We start from the raw sequence: 17,785 nt of genomic DNA, 5'->3' as shown, positions 1-17,785 counted from the left end.
TGATAATTATTTGCTATTTCAGGTGTTTGGCGGTTAATTATGTATCTTTTGTTTACTTTATCATTAATCTCCCTTTAATTATTTTGCTCGTTAACAATGTTATTAAATACAAAGGAAAATACAGTGTTTCTTTAAATATTTATTGTTTGTATCTGTTAATTTAATCTTTTCGTATAAAAATTTTGAATAGCTGGTAATTTAGCAGTATCATTTATATTTTGCGTATTATATCATTACTATAACAAATCGCTATTTAATATTTCAGATGAATCGCCCTGTAATTCATTTAGACTTTGCGGAATTATAACATAAAAGCACGTTTTTCTTTTGTTTGTTTTGAAATTCCGACTGTTAATTACTAGGGATATCATATTAATATAAACATAGGTATATTATAATCTAGAAAAAGAATACAACATAATAAAAACCATATTCATGGGTGTGACACCATCATTTCTTTATATATATACATGACGTAATTTTTCTGCTTTTTATCCTCTAATAAAATATATTCCTACGCCTTGAGTATGCGATCGAAAAGTAGATCGTAATGTAAAAGCAATTTTTGCAATAAAAACGTGATTATTATTTTTCTAATAGAGATTATGCACGCAATTATTATTAAATATTACATTTTTAAATCTTCATTATTTTTTAAAAATACATTCATGTAGTAACGATTGGGTATTCAGTGTTGTTGAGAGTCAGTTTTAACTTCGTTGAACGTTTGTTCGTTTGTTGTTTATGGTTTGTGGCCCATCCCAGTTCGCTGTGAATGTGTGTGCCGTTTCCATAATAAAATAACGATAAATTTATGGATAACATCTCTTTTTGATAGGTAAGCATTCCATTGATATCATACGGATAATAAAAACTAGAAGAATTAACGAAAATATATAACCTTTAAATCAAAACAAAACAATTAGTTGTTAGTCTACAATATTTTTCATCGAAAGATAATTGTTGTTTGCATTTATCTTAAATAATCTGCTGATTCGGAATTTAGTGATTCTTTGTAAGTAGATTACGTTGGAAAAGTACAAGTTTCTCGAAAATTATTCACTAACCATTCAATCCCGTTAATTAATTTAGAGGTAGGTAATCTACAATGTAGTTAGAAGTCACTTTCCATTTTCTCACTAACTATCCAAATAGATTTAGTGTTATTGTAAGAAATAGACAGTTTTCTTTTTTTTCTTCAATACCAGTTAGTTTTGATTACAAGTAGGTCATAGTAAAGCTTTTTATACATGGTGATTCAAGTTACTTGTCAATGAAGCAAATGCCCTTTTAAACGCTCTATTCTTACCGAGGAGGAAATCTGGTGAGGCCTTTAACTCATTAATTTTTTTAAATAATCTAAGTTGGAATTCCGTTTATTTAGTTTTAATATATAACATTGATTTTAAATGCTTGTAAATGGGTGTTGGCACTTGATTATTGTCATTTCAATATATGGGTCATATAAAATATAGAAAACTATTTAAAGTAATTTTGTTATTAATTTTACTGAGATTTGATTCTCTTTCATAGGAAATAGTGTGATTATTAGTGGACAAAAAACAAATTATCGTGTTTTTAGCCTCCCAGGTAGTTAATTCCTAGTGTGTTATTTTCCACTTTTCACAAAAACACTTGCATTATCTGCATGCAGTACACCGAGATTTATTTAAATATTTGATGGGAATAATTTATGTGAATTAATTTGCCAGTGATTAAAGACACCTAAATTTCATTATTGATGAGACACCTTGTGTGCAAAAGAATGTAAAAGAACATTAAATAAACATTATACTTATATCTAAATATAGATATGAATTAATTTGTTACTAATTGTTGAAAGTTATCTTCAAATTACATATTTATAAATTCCTGTAGTCTTGGTGAGTAATTGGGAGACGATGACATTAAAAATTATCATAGTTTATAATAAAATTCGTATGTTTTTCGATGATGTAATTCAATTTTAAATGTTATGAAATTTGGTTTCAAAAGATGGGAGAAAACAATAGAGCCGGTAAATATTAAATTGAACCAATATCACTTTAACTAAGGTAATTCTATTTGCAGCTTTAGCATGTTAAATTGGATAATAAAGTTGAGATTTGGTGACGGGTAGTAGTAAAAGCAGGAATATTAGAATAAATGTGAATATGGCAAATTAAATTAAAACCAAAAACAATTGTGTATCGTGGGGTTAGTTTGACAACTTATATGCTTGAAAAAGAGTGTAATAAATTTGAAAGTGTGTTTGTCTATATCATTATTAGTCCACTTTATGAATCTGACATAAAATATACGAGGACGAGGAATAATAATAGTGTAACAGTAATTTGTTTACAACATCACAGTTTAGAATTGGTGTAAAGCAAATTCTAAATGAGATAATTGTCTTTAAAATCACATATTAATGTCAAGGAGAAATTTGAGCTCATTAATTTTCAAAGGGCTTATTTAAGAAATAATAAAAACATATAAAAATTTAAATTTTTATTGTAAAATATCAGATTATTTAGATCAAAACATGTACAATCATTGTTGATTTATATAATTCACGTTTCTAATGAGATCCTATGACCTTTTATAATCATTGTAACAGAACATTGGATTAGTCATGTTCATTTTTAGGATGAGCATTTAATTCAGTTTTATTTTAACTATATTATATAAGAAGTTTCAATGGAGCTCTAACTATTATTAGACATAACTATATTTTATGGTTAATATATAAAATTTCAAATTTAAATATTTTTTACAGTTAAAAGGCTACGATGCCTGAGGATAAAAAAATGGCAGTTGATAATGATACTCTCTCTACAAAAAAGTCTTCCACTATTACCCGTAGTAGTGGAAGCACAACAGCGCAAGTTACAATGCTTGATGGTTCCATTTTGCCCATAGTTATTGATGTAAGTGATAAGTTATATAAGAAGAAACATTTTTATTTTATTGAACTTAATAGTTAGTGGCAATATTTTTTTATATCACACTAATTACAGTTGAAAAGTTTTTCTTTACTTCCACAAGTTTCATCTCTGAAGCATTTTTATGTATGTTGGGAAGGCTTCTAGTATTAGGCCTACTGGAGTTTCATCCTTCTAGCTATTATCATGTACAGTTGAATAAAAATTTTATTTTCAGAGGAAAGCAAAAGGAAAAGAGTTACTGGATAAAGTATGTGAATCTATCAATTTAATAGAAAAAGATTATTTTGGATTGGTTTATTCAGACAGACATGATCCTAGAAATTGGCTTGATTTGGAAAAAAGAATAAGCAAATTTATGAGAGGTAACCATTCCTTTCCTCATATTTTTTTTTAATTTCCAATTATTGAAGCTTTTATTCAACTACAATTTTATAATTTCTAGTTGAACCATGGATGTTCAGTTTTGAAGTTAAATTTTATCCACCGGATCCGGCGCAATTACAAGAGGACATTACCCGTTACCATTTGTGTCTTCAAATCAGAAATGATATTTTAAATAATCGTTTACCGTGTTCATTTGTCACCCACGCGCTGTTGGGATCATACCTCGTCCAATCCGAATTGGGGGATTACGATCCCGAAAATATGGGTAAGAATTATTTGAGCGAATTCAAATTTGCACCAAATCAAAATCAGGACTTGGAACAAAAAGTTATGGAGTTGCACAGGACTCACAAGTGAGTATATTATCCTTTTGTTTAATTTTTCTTTGAATATGAGTAAATAATTTTTTGATTATAGAGGTCAAACTCCAGCTGAAGCTGAATTACATTATTTAGAGAATGCTAAGAAATTAGCCATGTACGGAGTTGATTTACATCCTGCCAAAGATTCGGAAGGTGTTGACATTATGTTGGGTAAGTTTCCGGTTTTTATTGATTATATTTTTAAATTTTAGTGAGTATTTACTAAATGGGTATATTACAGGTGTCTGCGCTTCTGGATTGTTGGTCTATAGAGACAGGCTCCGTATAAATCGGTTCGCTTGGCCGAAAATTATAAAAATCAGTTACAAACGCCACAATTTCTACATCAAGATACGTCCGGGTGATTTCGAGCAATTCGAATCGACGATAGGTTTCAAATTGGCCAATCATAGAGCAGCTAAAAAACTTTGGAAAACTTGCGTGGAACATCATACATTTTTCAGGTAACAATTTTAATTTCTACTATTATTTGAAGCGGATCTCAATCAATTATTTCGTAGATGTCTTTTGATTTGAACAACTAGATCAATTTTTTGATTTTAATGGTAAAATACGTACTAAATTTCACGTTCTAAGAAATCAAAACAAATATATAATATTCCTTTTTAGGTTGATGTCACCAGAAACTAATCAAAAACCGTCTCTGTTTCCGAAATTAGGCTCGAAATTCAGATATTCCGGTCGGACTCATTATGAGACCCGAAAAACTCCAATAGATCGTCCGGCGCCACAATTCGAACGCTCTTTAACTGGAAAACGATTGACTTCTCGCAGCATGGATCGTAAGTAGTAAAATGTCCTTTTGTCTATTTTTTTTTTGTTAAACTTTTCACCATAATATCCAGAAAATTATATCAAAAACTTTATTGATAATCATTATTTTATTTATGTATTAAAATTTCTGAAATTAAATTTATTGAGAAAGTAATAATGATCAAAAAAAAAGACAACATTAGTGCAATTTTATGAAATCAAACAAGTCAAGAAGTTGCAACTGTATGGAAGGAAAGCAGCTTATAATTGATTGAATATAAATAGGATTTCTTTGAATTTTCACGTAAGGCTTCTTCTCAAATTTCAGACTGAAAATTATAGGAAAATTTTAATAATTCATTAAAAAAAGTTATTTTTCTCGATTATCTTGAGAGATTAGTTAATTAATGTGTGGATTTGTGTTTTTAATTCAGCATTAGGTGGATTACGACCCGAAGACGATTTTAATGAATCAAATAAACGACACACTATGTCTCATCCACCCGAATACATACCGGATATAGACAATCAAACACCGGCGACCGTTAAGTCACCTAAAGAGAAAAAAGAAAAAGAAAAGGTACAGATATTTTTATATGTTGAGAGTACTTTACACAAAAGTTGCACTTTTTGTTTATTTCAATTTAATTAATCCTATTTTTAATAAATTTATTTGTATCAATAACAAAAAACGATAGTACAACCCTCGTAAGGCGTGAATAATTTTATCGAGATTATTCACGATTTAAAAATAATTCGGATCCGGTTCTGTTTTAATTGAAAACCCATCCGGATATTGGATTATTTTTGATTTAATGAATAGACAATTTGTTATCTATTTTCCCCTTAACAATTTGCACTTAGCTTGCTAGGAACAGAAGTTCGGGATCTGTAAAATCTGGAAGTTCGGCTAGTTCTTTAGAAGGAGAATATGAGGCAGCGAAAAATGAAAAGGTCTCTTCACTTTTACGCTGAACATTTTTGTTTTTAACTGCGGCATACATTTTAATTTTTTCGCGTAGTTTATTGGCTTTGTTAGCTTCCTAAACGTACGCTTACAAAACCTTCTGTTTTTTTGGTTAATGGTATTGTGGTTAAACTTGATTGGAATAAATTTGGTTTACTCGTAACCTCGAGGAAATAAAATATAAGAACTTAACTTGTTTTGTTTAGAATTCGAATCAAGTTTATAACTGTTGGATTACTTCGAAAGCTTTTTTTGAAAAACGTTTGTTTTTGAGTAATTTAGTACTTGAGCTTCTGTGTAGCGTATAATAGATATTTTAAAATACTTTTCGCTTAGCTACATTTGTGTGTTTGATATTATTTTTCGATTAGAAAGGGAAGCCCGTGGGCGGTGTCGCCGTACTACCCGCCGGCGGTTTGTTCGGCAAAAAGAATGATAAAGACAAAGAAAATAGAGATTTGAATGCTCCACAACAAAACGGAGACGATTCCCAATTGAATACCAGCAATGAAAGCGATAAATCACCTCGAGACAAAAAGGACAAAGGAAAGGTACGGAAATTTGTTGTAAGAGATTTAGATTTATTAAAATCCGGGGTTGTAAAACATTTAAATTGATTATTGAAAGTTTATTAAGTATTGTTATTTAATTGTATACTTAGTTAAAAATAATCTTTGTACTTTTTTTTTATACTAGAAATATTTATGTTAGTAGTTATTATATTTGAAAAAATTTCATTCGCTATAATATTGGAATACTTATAAAGATGTGAAACATTTATATACTTAGGATATCAAAAAGTCGAAACATACATACCAAGGGTTTTTTTAAAATAACCTTTTCATTATTATTATTTTAGTAGAAAGCATGGTAATTCTGTATTTTATAAAATGTACAAGTTTAAATATTGTTTATGATTTGTAAATTTTTTTTTTAAATTCCAATTGTTCAAATGGAATATTCCTTATTTAATTTTTTGCATGTGTTATTATTAATGTGCATGTATTTTTTTTTCGTATGGTATTAGAGTCCCGGTTTTCTGTTTGGTTCCAAAAAAGAAAAATCTCCGAAAGAGAAAAAAGAGAAAGAAAAAATCGCAGCTACTCCCGATAAAGAAAAAAGTGGCGGTCCTCCTGTCGGTTCGCCGCAATTGCCGGGATATACTAGAGAATACGATTACGAAACTACGGAAGATCAAGTAACGCCGAAAAAACCTTTCGCGCAAGGTTTCAGTTACGAAAAACCGGGTTCCCCTTCGAGTCCTACGGGTTCGAACGAAACGCCTCATTCCCCTACCAAAAGAGCGACAGCGACCGCATTCAATTACGCTCCCGGAGACGTGGGCAAACTTAAAAAAGAACTTTTTAAAGATCCCAAAGCGGATAGCGCCGCTTTTATCGAAGGCGAGCAATATTCTCACCAAGCTCCGCCTTCGACGCAAAAAGCACCCAAATTGGGTTCGGTCGCGACACCCAAAAAAACGAAACCGGTTACTTTGTACGTCGTTACGGGTACTAGGGATCCCAAAACCGGTTACATTGACGTTACCACGGCGACGGTCGATAAAACGGTGGGCGAACAAAACGTCGATACCGGATTGATCGATTGCAAATACGGTTTAATCGATCCATCTAACGGTACCATTATTATAACCGATCCTGCAAACGGTCAAAAGGAAGTAGTACAAGGACACATAGACCCAATCACGAAACAAATTGTAATAACTTCGGGCTCGGTTATAGATCCAAAAACCGGTAAGAAGAGTTCGAATTTAGGTCAAATTATAACCATTTACGAACCGAAAACAAGAGGTACTACCGATAAACTTACCGCGCCGCCGAATAAGAGATTAATAAAAATTACGGTGACTACGGCGAAGAAAGATCCTAAAACGGGACGCGTCGAAGCAGAAAAAGGTCACACGGAAACTTTGGACGCCATATTAGAACCAGCTACCGGTAGAATCGATTCCAAATACGGAATAATCGATCCCTTTAATAGTACTATCACTAGCAAGGATCCGAAAAGCGGTAAAATCGAACAATACCCCGTGGAAATCGATAGTAATTTGGGCCATTTCGTAGTCAGGCAAGGCGTCATCGATCCGAAATCGAACAAAATCGATAACAGTTTGGGACAATTGATCAAAATATCCGAACAAGGCGATTCCGTCGTACCGGTAACGGCATTAACGGCACCGCGGGATCCCAAAACGGGACAATTGGATCCCGCAAAAGCGCACAAAGAAACCACCAACGGCAAAATCGATCCAAAACACGATCTTATCGTTACGAAATACGGATCCGTTAACGTTAAAGATAAAAAGATTATAAGTCGCGAACCGAAGACCGGTAAAGTCGAAGAACATCCCGTACAATTCGACGTCAACGATAACGTAATTATATTAAACGGAGTTGTAGATCCGAGAACCGGCATTAGAGACGATACCTTGAGTCAGATCCTTCAAATCGAATCTGAAATCGAACCGGATATAGTGGTTACGTCGCAAGGTGGTAAACTCGATAAAAAAGGACTAGATCCGAAATTCGTTTCGGCGCCGGATAAATCGATCGGTTTATACGATCAAGAAGGCAACAAAGTTTACACCAAATACGGTATCGTTAACGTCATACACGAAACTTTGTCGTTTATCGATCCGAAAACCGGAAAAACCGAAATTAGGCAAGGACACAGAGAACCTTCCGGCGATATACTTTTTAAAGGTTTAGTCAACCCGAAAACGGGAAAAATCGATAAAGACTACGGCAGAGTAATAAAATTCGAACTTAGCGAACCTAAAGTGGATCCTTCCGTTAGTACCGCGCCTTATAAACCGGATAAAAGAAGCGCGCCAATAACTCCGGTCAAAGCACCGATACCGACTACTAATAAAGGACGAAATAAAGTTATCAAAATTTTAACGGTAACCGCCAAAAAAGATCCGAAAACAAATCAATTGGATGTTGAACGTGGTCACGTGGATCAATCGGCGGGAATTTTAACGCCGAACGGACAAATCGAATCAAAATACGGTTTGATCGATCCAAAAAAAGCCACAATCACCATTTTGGATCCGGCCACCGGTAAACAGGAAATCGTTCAAGGACAAACAGATCCGATCACCGGACATTTGCTATTCGTGAACGGGCCGATTATAGATCCGAGAACTGGTAAAAAGGATCAAACGCAGGGCCAAATAATTCATATCGCTTCGTACGAACCGAAAGAGGCGACTCCCGTTAAAAATCTACTCGCCACTCATCCGATACCTAAAAAGAGAATCGTCAAAATTTTGATTATAACTGGAAGAAAAGACGCCGCTACCGGTAAAATCGATACAGATAAAGGAACGGTGGAAAAATTGACCGCCACGGCGGATCCGATCAGCGGCATAATCGAATCCAAATACGGAAAAATCGATATGCAAAATAAGAAATTCGTTTCCAAGGAAAAATCCGGAAAATCCGTAGTTACACCTATTAAAGTCGACGAAAATACCGGACAAATTTATATAGACGATAACGTCGTAGATAGTAAAACTGGTAAAATCGATCGGGGTTTATCTCGAGTGATCAACGTCGTCGATCCGCAACATCCGGCCGTAATAATAACTACAATCACCGCGACGAGAGATCCGAAAACCGGTGAGATAATCGATTTGAAAAACGGTCGCACCGAAATATCCAACGGAAAAATTATACCGCAAACCGGGGAAATCCTTACCAAATTGGGTACCGTCAATTTGAAATCGATGAGAATAACTTGGAGGGATCCCAAATTGGGTATGGTACAAGAACGTCCCATTCGAATAGATAAAGACGATAATATCATCGTTCCTTCTACTGCCGACGGTAATAACAACAAAGTACACGTCATTCAAGTCGGTCCCGAGGTCGATCCGGAAATTCAAATAAAAACTTACGTTGGTAAAATCGATATCAAGAAAAATAGTATCGATTTGAAAAATTCCGAATGTGATACAACGCCGGGACTTTACGATCCCGACAAAAACAAAATTTACACTAAATACGGACATCTAGATCCAATATCGGAAACTCTAACTATTATCGATCCGAAAACAGGCAAATACGAAATTAGACAGGGTAACGTCGAATCTAATACCGGCGAATTATTATTCAAAGGCGGTTTCAACAATCCCAAAACCGGAAAAATGGAAAAAGATTTTGGTAGATTGATGTCGGTTCAAATAACCGAACCGATCGTAGATTCTGTAACGTCTCAACAACCTTCCGAAAAAGATTATTATCGACAAATCGAAGCGTCCCCCGCTTCTCCCGTTAAAGAAATCGTAACTAAGGGTATTCTTCACCCCATAGCCAAACACAGGATAGTCAAAATTATGGTAATCACCGGAAAGAAAGATCCGAGAACGGGTGGCGTCGATACCGAAAACGGTAACGTCGAACACATAACCGGAATCTTGGATCCTAAAACCGGTCTCGTCGAAACTAAATACGGTCAATTGGATCCGACGACAGGTTCGTTAATAACAAAAGATTCATCCGGAAATAGTCGAATCGTCGAAGGAAAAGTAGATCCGATTACGAGTCAAATAATCGTAAACGGCGGTCCGGTAACCGATCCGAATACCGGCAAAACGGATCCCGATATGGGACAAATATTTTCGATAGTCGGTTTAAAACAAGCGCAAGAACCGAATTTGGCCCCCGTTCCGAAGAAAAAGATTATAAGGATCACCGTTATTACAACTAAAATAGATCCGAAAACTGGTAAGATCGATAACGATAAAGGACAAATCGAACAAACGACCGCCTTGCTCAATCCCGATACCGGTCTTATCGAATCCAAATATGGACTAATCGATCCTAAAAACGGTAAAATAATCATCAACGATCCCAAATCCGGTAAAGTCGACGCTAAATCGGCGCATGTTAACGAAGTACAAGGTCAAATTATCGTTTCGAGCGGCGTCGGCGATCCGAAAACGGGAAAAATCGATAATTCCTTGGGACAAATAATCAGTATAGCCGGTCACAACGATCCGATTATAGAAATTACTACAGTAACGGCGAAAAAGGATCCGCTTACCGGAAAAATCGATGTAAACAACGGCCACATGGATAATTCTAAAGCTCAAAAAATATCGGCTACCGGAGATATCGTAACCAAATACGGTACGATTAATATTAAAAAATTACAAATCATTTCGTCGGATCCAAAAAGCGGTAAAACTCAAATTATTAGACCGATTCAAGTAGACGAAGAAGGTAACGTAATCGTTTTATCCGGAGTAAAAGATCCCAAAAGCGATACCGTTAATCCGGATCTGTGTCAAATTATCAAATTAGGATCCGAAATCGAACCCGAAGTTCAAATAGTAACGTTCGCCGGAAAATTAGATCCCAAAAAGAACACCGTCGCCGATACGAAAAATCTCGTACCGGATATATCGAACGGACTTTACAATCCCGTAACTCATAAAATCGATTCCAAATACGGTCAGATCGATCCGGTAAAAGCTACTTTAACTTATACCGATCCGAAAACAGGACGTTCGGAAGTTAAACAAGGCGCGATAGATCATTCCACCGGGCATATTTCGTTTAGGGGTTACGTCAATCCTAAAACCGGAAAACCGGATCAGAATTATGGTCGTATAGTCGCCGTACTTATTAACGATCCGAAAATCGACGAAAAGGGAGAAATCGTTAGAAAAGACGACAAAAAAGTCCGAATCGATCCGAAGAGTAATCAAGTATGGATTTACGATTACGACGATCCCGTTACGAAAGAAGAAGTCTACGTTACCGGTCACGTAGATCCCGTTACCGGTTATATAGTTTCGGTGTACGGTCATTCCGATCCGAAATCCGGTACTATCGCCAAAATAAATAAAATAGATCCGAATAACGTAAAAATCGATTCGGAAACTAATCAAGTTTTCACTAAAACGTCTCGAATCGATGATACGACCGGCGAACCATTATATTCGGCTTCGGAAATCGATCCGAAAAACGGACAAATTTATACGAAATACGGAAAAATCGATCCGAAAACCGGAAAATTCGTCATAGTTAGAATCTACCTTATAGCGCAAAACGATCCCCAAGGTAAAGTTAAAGAAATCGATCCGAAAGATTGTCAATTCGACGAAAAGACCGGAAGAATTATAAACGTTTCGACTCAAACTGTATACATTTATAGCATGGTCGATCCGAAAACGGGAAAAATCGTTCAAGTAGATCCCGACGATCCTCTAGTTAAGAGCGCCACCACCAAAGTAACGCAAGTCTTAACCCTTACCGGCGAAATCGATCCCGTTACCGGTAAAATACATACGGAATGGGGTCACATCGATCCACGAACCGGCGATATCGATCCCAAAACGGCTAAAAGGGATCCCGTTACGGGGCAACTTATTTTAAATTACGCCCAAATAGATCCGACTCATTTCAAAGATCTCAAAGATACGAAAGTCAAAGTAAAAACTTACGATCGAACCGGCGGCGACGACGACGGTTCTTCGGGAGATGATAGTAGCGACGACGATTTGAACGAATACGCGGCGGATAATTTGGAAGATATCGCCAATTTGAAAATACCGAAAGGCGCTAGAAAAGGAGGACCGAGCACTCCGGTTATAGTGAAAACGACGACCAAACAGACCGTCACCAAAGATAAGGACGGCCTTACGCATAACGTCGAAGAAAAAGTCGAAGACGGAAGAACTGGAGAAGTCACTTATTCGACACAAGTTAATAAGGTCAGTACTTCGTACGAAAGGATAATTTCGCGATTTAATTTGTAACAGAATTTGTTTTTTTTTTCTTTTTTTTTTTGTCTCAAATGGTCCTTTTTACAAGTTGGAGCCTTTTTTTTCGGACTAGTTTAATTTTAACTGCAAACGTACAAAATAAAAAAAATTAACACAAATTCTGTTACTAAATAATTTCAGCTTGTACTTAAATTTATTTTTTTTTCTTTTTCAGTTGTTAATATTATCATTGTTAATTGTTATATTTTCCTTTATTTTTTCTTTGAATGGTCAAGATTTTAGTTGCTTTTTGTTTTAAATTTTCTTTGTCACCACAAAGCCTTTATTCCAAAATTAATGAGGATATATAGTTGTCAAAATTAAAATAAGTTCAATTTTTTTGGTGCCAATTATCAAAACACCCTATATATTTTTAAAATATTGATAACAAAAAATTTATATTTTCTTTGTTATAGTAGACTTCGATATGCATACAAAAGGTCCAGAGGCTTTAACATAAACTCACGCTATTATTATTTAATTTGTTTCGTTTAATTTTTTTTATGTTCCTTTTTTGTTTCCCTATTTTGTTTTATTTATTTTTATTTTTCGATCGAAATTAAGGCGGACGTTCCTGGTGACGATGGTAAATCGCCATTCGTGACAGCTCGAGCTGTCACAACCAGAACGGCAACCACCCACGAAGATTTGGGTACGAACGCTCGTACCCAACAACTAGAAGAAAAAACCGTGGCACATTCCATGACATCGAGTGCGACGCGACAAGAACAAAGAACCGTCACACAAGAAGTCAAAACTACCAGTACGGTTGTTAGTGGAGATCAGGTTAATATTTTTTTTATTTTTTTTTATTTTTGATTGAGGAAAGAAAGAAAATTCAATAACTTTTTATTTGGATTTGAGATTTAAAATTTCGTTGATACGTTGCTGAAATTTGAATTCAATTGATGTTGACATTATTTCGATAAATTTTCTTCTTCGCACAAAATTCTACGTTTCCTTTAATACCCGGAAACAGTTAATTGAGAATACGAAGAGCAGCTTTCATACCATTTTATAGGTAGTTTTTTATTTTCATTTTCTGATGTGTAATTATAATTTGTGGAAATAATCTAATCTATTTAAATTTCCATTAGGGAATCAATCGAAACTTTATTAATAACAATTATTTATAGCTGTTAGTACATTCATAAACACTAGGCAACGTCTACAATCGATTTAACCGAAACTTTTTCTCTTATTTCGTTCATTTTCTAACAAATTGCATGGCTTATACGTACATCATATAGCTGGGCAGACGAGACAGCGTTAGTTCGACTAGTTCAGGTGACTCAGGCACACCCATCGATCCACCAGATGATCCGAATCATCCCTATTACAACAGTCCCATATACAAGGTAGAGTATATACGTCATACCTAACGATATCAATAAACTTCTGATGTTTTTGAGAAAAAAAATCCCTTTCTAATTAAAAAAATAATCATCTAATGGCGTTTACAACGATATCAGAAGTTTCTTATAAATTTTAACAATTGTAAAAAGTGTAAGTAAGCATGTTTTGCGTGATTTTTTATTTTCGTTTGGAAAGCAGCATGATTTTTTTTCTGGCATATCCTGGCTTGAATTAGAGTATTAGTATAATAGTTTAGTCGTTAGCATTCAAATCTTGTTATAAAATTTGATATTTCTATGTTTCAGAATTTATTATTCATACTTAATTGTAGTAATCAATAAATTCAAATATTAATCAATCAAATCACCTTTCAGTATCATTTTCCATTAATGTTTTGCAATTGCATTCATAATTTTAATTAATTCAGTCACATTTCTTCGTGTACATATAAAAACATTATTTGATATACTTGTTTAACCCTATATGTATGATATTCGCCGTTAATATTATGTCAAATTCGTTATATTAATTTTTTCTATAAAATACTTTACACTTATAAATCGCTTTATAAAAATCCACCCCATTTATTAATCATTAAATTACATTATTTTTTGAATATATCACATCACTCTAAATGAATCATACTTATAGGGTGTAATTAAAAAAAAACAATGTACAATGATTTTTTGTAATTATTATTAAAAAACCGAATTTTTAGGATAACATACCTGAAGGTATAGTACAAACTGAAAGTATCGTTTATCGGGGAGATCCCACAATTATTCATTCAACGACCAACGTACCCGTGGTGGCAACGGAAGCACGCAAAGTTAATTTGACTTCTGAAGATGGAACCTACAGCGCTACGGGTGAAATAATAAGTTCGCAAACAATCAGTTCCAAAACTAGAACTGTGGAAACAATAACCGTGAGTACAACATGTATTTTTAATAAAGAAAAAATTATATATTTTGATATAATGTTCCCCCTTTTTACGAAATTGAATCAAATGAAGAAGCAATTTTGAGTTATTTTTTCTTCTATTAATATATATATATATATATATATATATATATATATATATATATATATATATATATATATATATTGTTATGGTATGAATATATCCAACTTAGAGCAGTTTATCACAATAAAATAAATAACATTCTTTATATTAAGTTTTGGCCAACACTATATTCTAAATAATTATTTAATTTTGACAAATCCTGTATAATCAAAGAATTTAATCCATAAATTGACAGATAAAAACAGGAGCACCAACTTCAAAAATTTGTGTGACATACCAACATAAATTTTAAGGTTATAAATGATAAAATATAAAAATTTTGACAACTGCAATAATAAAATTAATAACATAGGAATTAAATAAATACAACAAAGAAATTATAGAATAATATTATTTGAATAAAGTCACAATAATTTAAAAATTTAGAAATGACAATTTAGTAACTAACTTTTAAAATAAATATCATTGGTTAAAAAAAAAACAAATAAGAAAAGAATCAACAATGGGAAAAAAAGAAATTTTTTTTGGCAAGATAAGAAAAGAGTAAAAATAATTTTAATTGAAATTTAAAATATTAAAATCTTGATAAAAAAGGCATAAAATATTCAAAGGATTGATAATTAATAATTGTATAAGTGTAGTAATAAGAAATTAGTGAAAACAATTAAATAAAGTAAATAAAGTGAAATAAGTGAGAATACTCACAAAGGGACAATTTCCAAGATAAAGAAGTTGTGAAAAGGAAAAGAACAGGAGTGGAACTACAGCGGAGTATCCGTTTATTCTGCAAGGCCGTAACAATTTCCAATTTAAAAAAAAAATACAACATAACAAACACTTAAGGTACTGTCCTATTAAGCTTAAGTATTTCTTTTAGTATATAATATTTGAGTTCACATTTCCATATAATTTAGTTTTATGAATGTAATTACGAGTATGAATGAATGAATGAATGTTTGTAAAATAAAATAATTGTAATAGCTAGTTAAGAAATTGTATATTTTGAATATTTTATTCATTATAAAGAACAGACCCGGTCTTAAGACTATTATCATCTGACCTTATAACCATAACAATTTATCGCAATAAAATTTTTTAATTTGACCTCACAATATAATACCCTGAGAATAACAAAAAAATAATAATAACATAATAAAATAAAGAAATTCAAATAATTATTAATGGCGCCCAAATTAAAATCTGATTTTATTTAAAAAAAAAAATTTATAAAAATAAACATTACACATTATCATACCATAATAATGTATATATATATATATATATATATATATATATATATATATATATATATATATATATATATATATATAAATATATTATTCATTCATTAACTATTCATAAGTTTTATTCTCTATTTTTTCTTAATGGATTGGTTTTAGTTAAATGCTAATAATGATAGAAATGAAAATTGTCCAAATTGAATGTTGAATTTACATTATTTTCTTTTTTTTTAGTATAAAACCGAAAGAGATGGAGTGGTCGAGACTAGAGTAGAACAAAAGATAACGATTCAATCTGATGGCGATCCAATCGATCACGATAAGGCTTTAGCGGAAGCTATACAAGAAGCGACAGCTATGAATCCCGATATGACGGTGGAGAAAATCGAGATTCAACAACAAACTACACAGTAATGCGTGTGTAGCAATATTTTTTATATTATTATTATTATTATAATATATATATAGTGTACACTTTTTATTAAATATTTTTTATTCCCAAATGATTAGCACAACTAAATGTAATAAAATTGTAATAGAACATTTTTCGGATTGAGAACATTTATGATGGTCAAACCGGTAAAATATTATATCCGAAAACTGATCTATTTGTAGAGCATCTGCTTCTTTTAACATTTGAGCTCTTTTTTTATCATACAAGTTGCTCTTTTAATTATTGTGTATATTTCGATTTGGGCAGGTATAATAGATAAGATTTTTGTTTTTATTCGTGTCAAACACTTTTCTTTTTAATTTATATTATTAACTTATTTAATTCTAATATTAAATGTGTGTTTTATTTAAAAATAGATATCGAGTCATTAAAGACACTCGCACCGCTAAGAGATGCTTTGCTGATCAATTTAAACAAAAAAAATACGTGCATACTACGGCAAAATATGTAAGGTGCTTAAACAAATTTTACGAATCTCAAAACAGTAACAACAAAATGTGTTCAACTAATAAAAAAAATAATATATATATATATGTATAAATATATGCTTAAAAAATTTCTATGTCTAACCACATTCCATAATATTATTGATAATAAAGTGTTTATCAATAAGATGTTAATATTTGAAAAAATTTTTATTTATAAAAAAACTTGCGGTAGCTATATTTTTCAGCTAGGACTAGAATGATAAGGGACCTCTTTTGTTTCACAATTTCATAGCTAATGACAAGTGCGACAAAATTAAGTCTGATATTTTGTATTTCGTTTTCTTTTTTGAATCGATTTCAGGCCGGATTTTACAATTTCAAAAACTATCTTTGGTATTATTAAATCATCTTCAGAAACTGATAAATTCGGGATACCTCTGTTGATGATAACTCAGCTATCAAAACGTTCATCCTACCAAAGAAACCGATTTAAAGAACATTGTTCGGATGGTTTATAACATTTTGTAATTTTTGCAAATCGCAAATACCGGCCTGGATCATACTTTTTTTTTAAAGGAACTTTGTTGAGCTGTAAATGTTTGAAAACGTTTATTAACCATGACATTTTTTATTGCCTCGAGACTAATTGTCCATTCAGATTGATGTGTCGATGTGGTTTTTGATTTATTTAATTGTCCAATTAAATCATTTTTAATGGACGAGGTGGTCCTTTTTTTATTGTCAAAATTATTGATATTTTCATTGCTGATATTGGAAAAAAATATACTTTTAAGTTTATATTATTATTATTTTTTTTATATACTTATATAAATAAATGTCTTTGTGGTATTATTATTATTATTCAAAGTAGATGCACTTATTTACTTTTATATCATATTGTATTTTCTTTGATTATGAATAGCATTTTTTTCTTATGATAGTGTTTTGCTTCATCATTTTTTAGCTATAGTTGTTCATACATAAATCACATTTGTTTTATTTTTTAATTTTATTTGAATAAAGATGTTTGAATAAATCACACGTTCCTTGTACTTCTTGCCACGTCCAT

At 32.3% G+C, this 17,785-nt stretch overlaps 1 protein-coding gene across 2 annotated transcripts; it reads left to right on the top strand.

The window, feature by feature from the left end:
• Nucleotides 1-419: 419 nt before the first annotated feature.
• Nucleotides 420-17,751, top strand: LOC130445694 (protein 4.1 homolog). 2 transcript variants are annotated; one of them, XM_056781502.1, is made up of 14 exons: nucleotides 420-838; nucleotides 2,759-2,909; nucleotides 3,142-3,289; nucleotides 3,370-3,664; nucleotides 3,729-3,844; nucleotides 3,915-4,137; nucleotides 4,304-4,476; nucleotides 4,882-5,027; nucleotides 5,786-5,965; nucleotides 6,442-12,159; nucleotides 12,775-12,996; nucleotides 13,461-13,568; nucleotides 14,285-14,494; nucleotides 16,069-17,751. In XM_056781502.1, the coding sequence occupies exons 2-14, from the start codon at nucleotides 2,772-2,774 to the stop codon at nucleotides 16,246-16,248; spliced, it is 7,857 nt and encodes a 2,618-aa protein (XP_056637480.1). In that variant the 5' UTR covers nucleotides 420-838; nucleotides 2,759-2,771; the 3' UTR covers nucleotides 16,249-17,751. The 2 variants fall into 2 exon arrangements, with proteins under 2 accessions (XP_056637480.1, XP_056637481.1); XM_056781503.1 differs by lacking the exon at nucleotides 13,461-13,568 and having other exon boundaries at nucleotides 519-838.
• The last annotated feature ends 34 nt before the right edge of the window (nucleotides 17,752-17,785 follow it).

Source organism: Diorhabda sublineata, chromosome 6 (genome assembly GCF_026230105.1).
Source record: "Diorhabda sublineata isolate icDioSubl1.1 chromosome 6, icDioSubl1.1, whole genome shotgun sequence".
NCBI classification, from domain to species: Eukaryota; Metazoa; Arthropoda; class Insecta; order Coleoptera; family Chrysomelidae; genus Diorhabda; species Diorhabda sublineata.
This window is presented reverse-complemented; position numbering and strand designations above follow the sequence as displayed.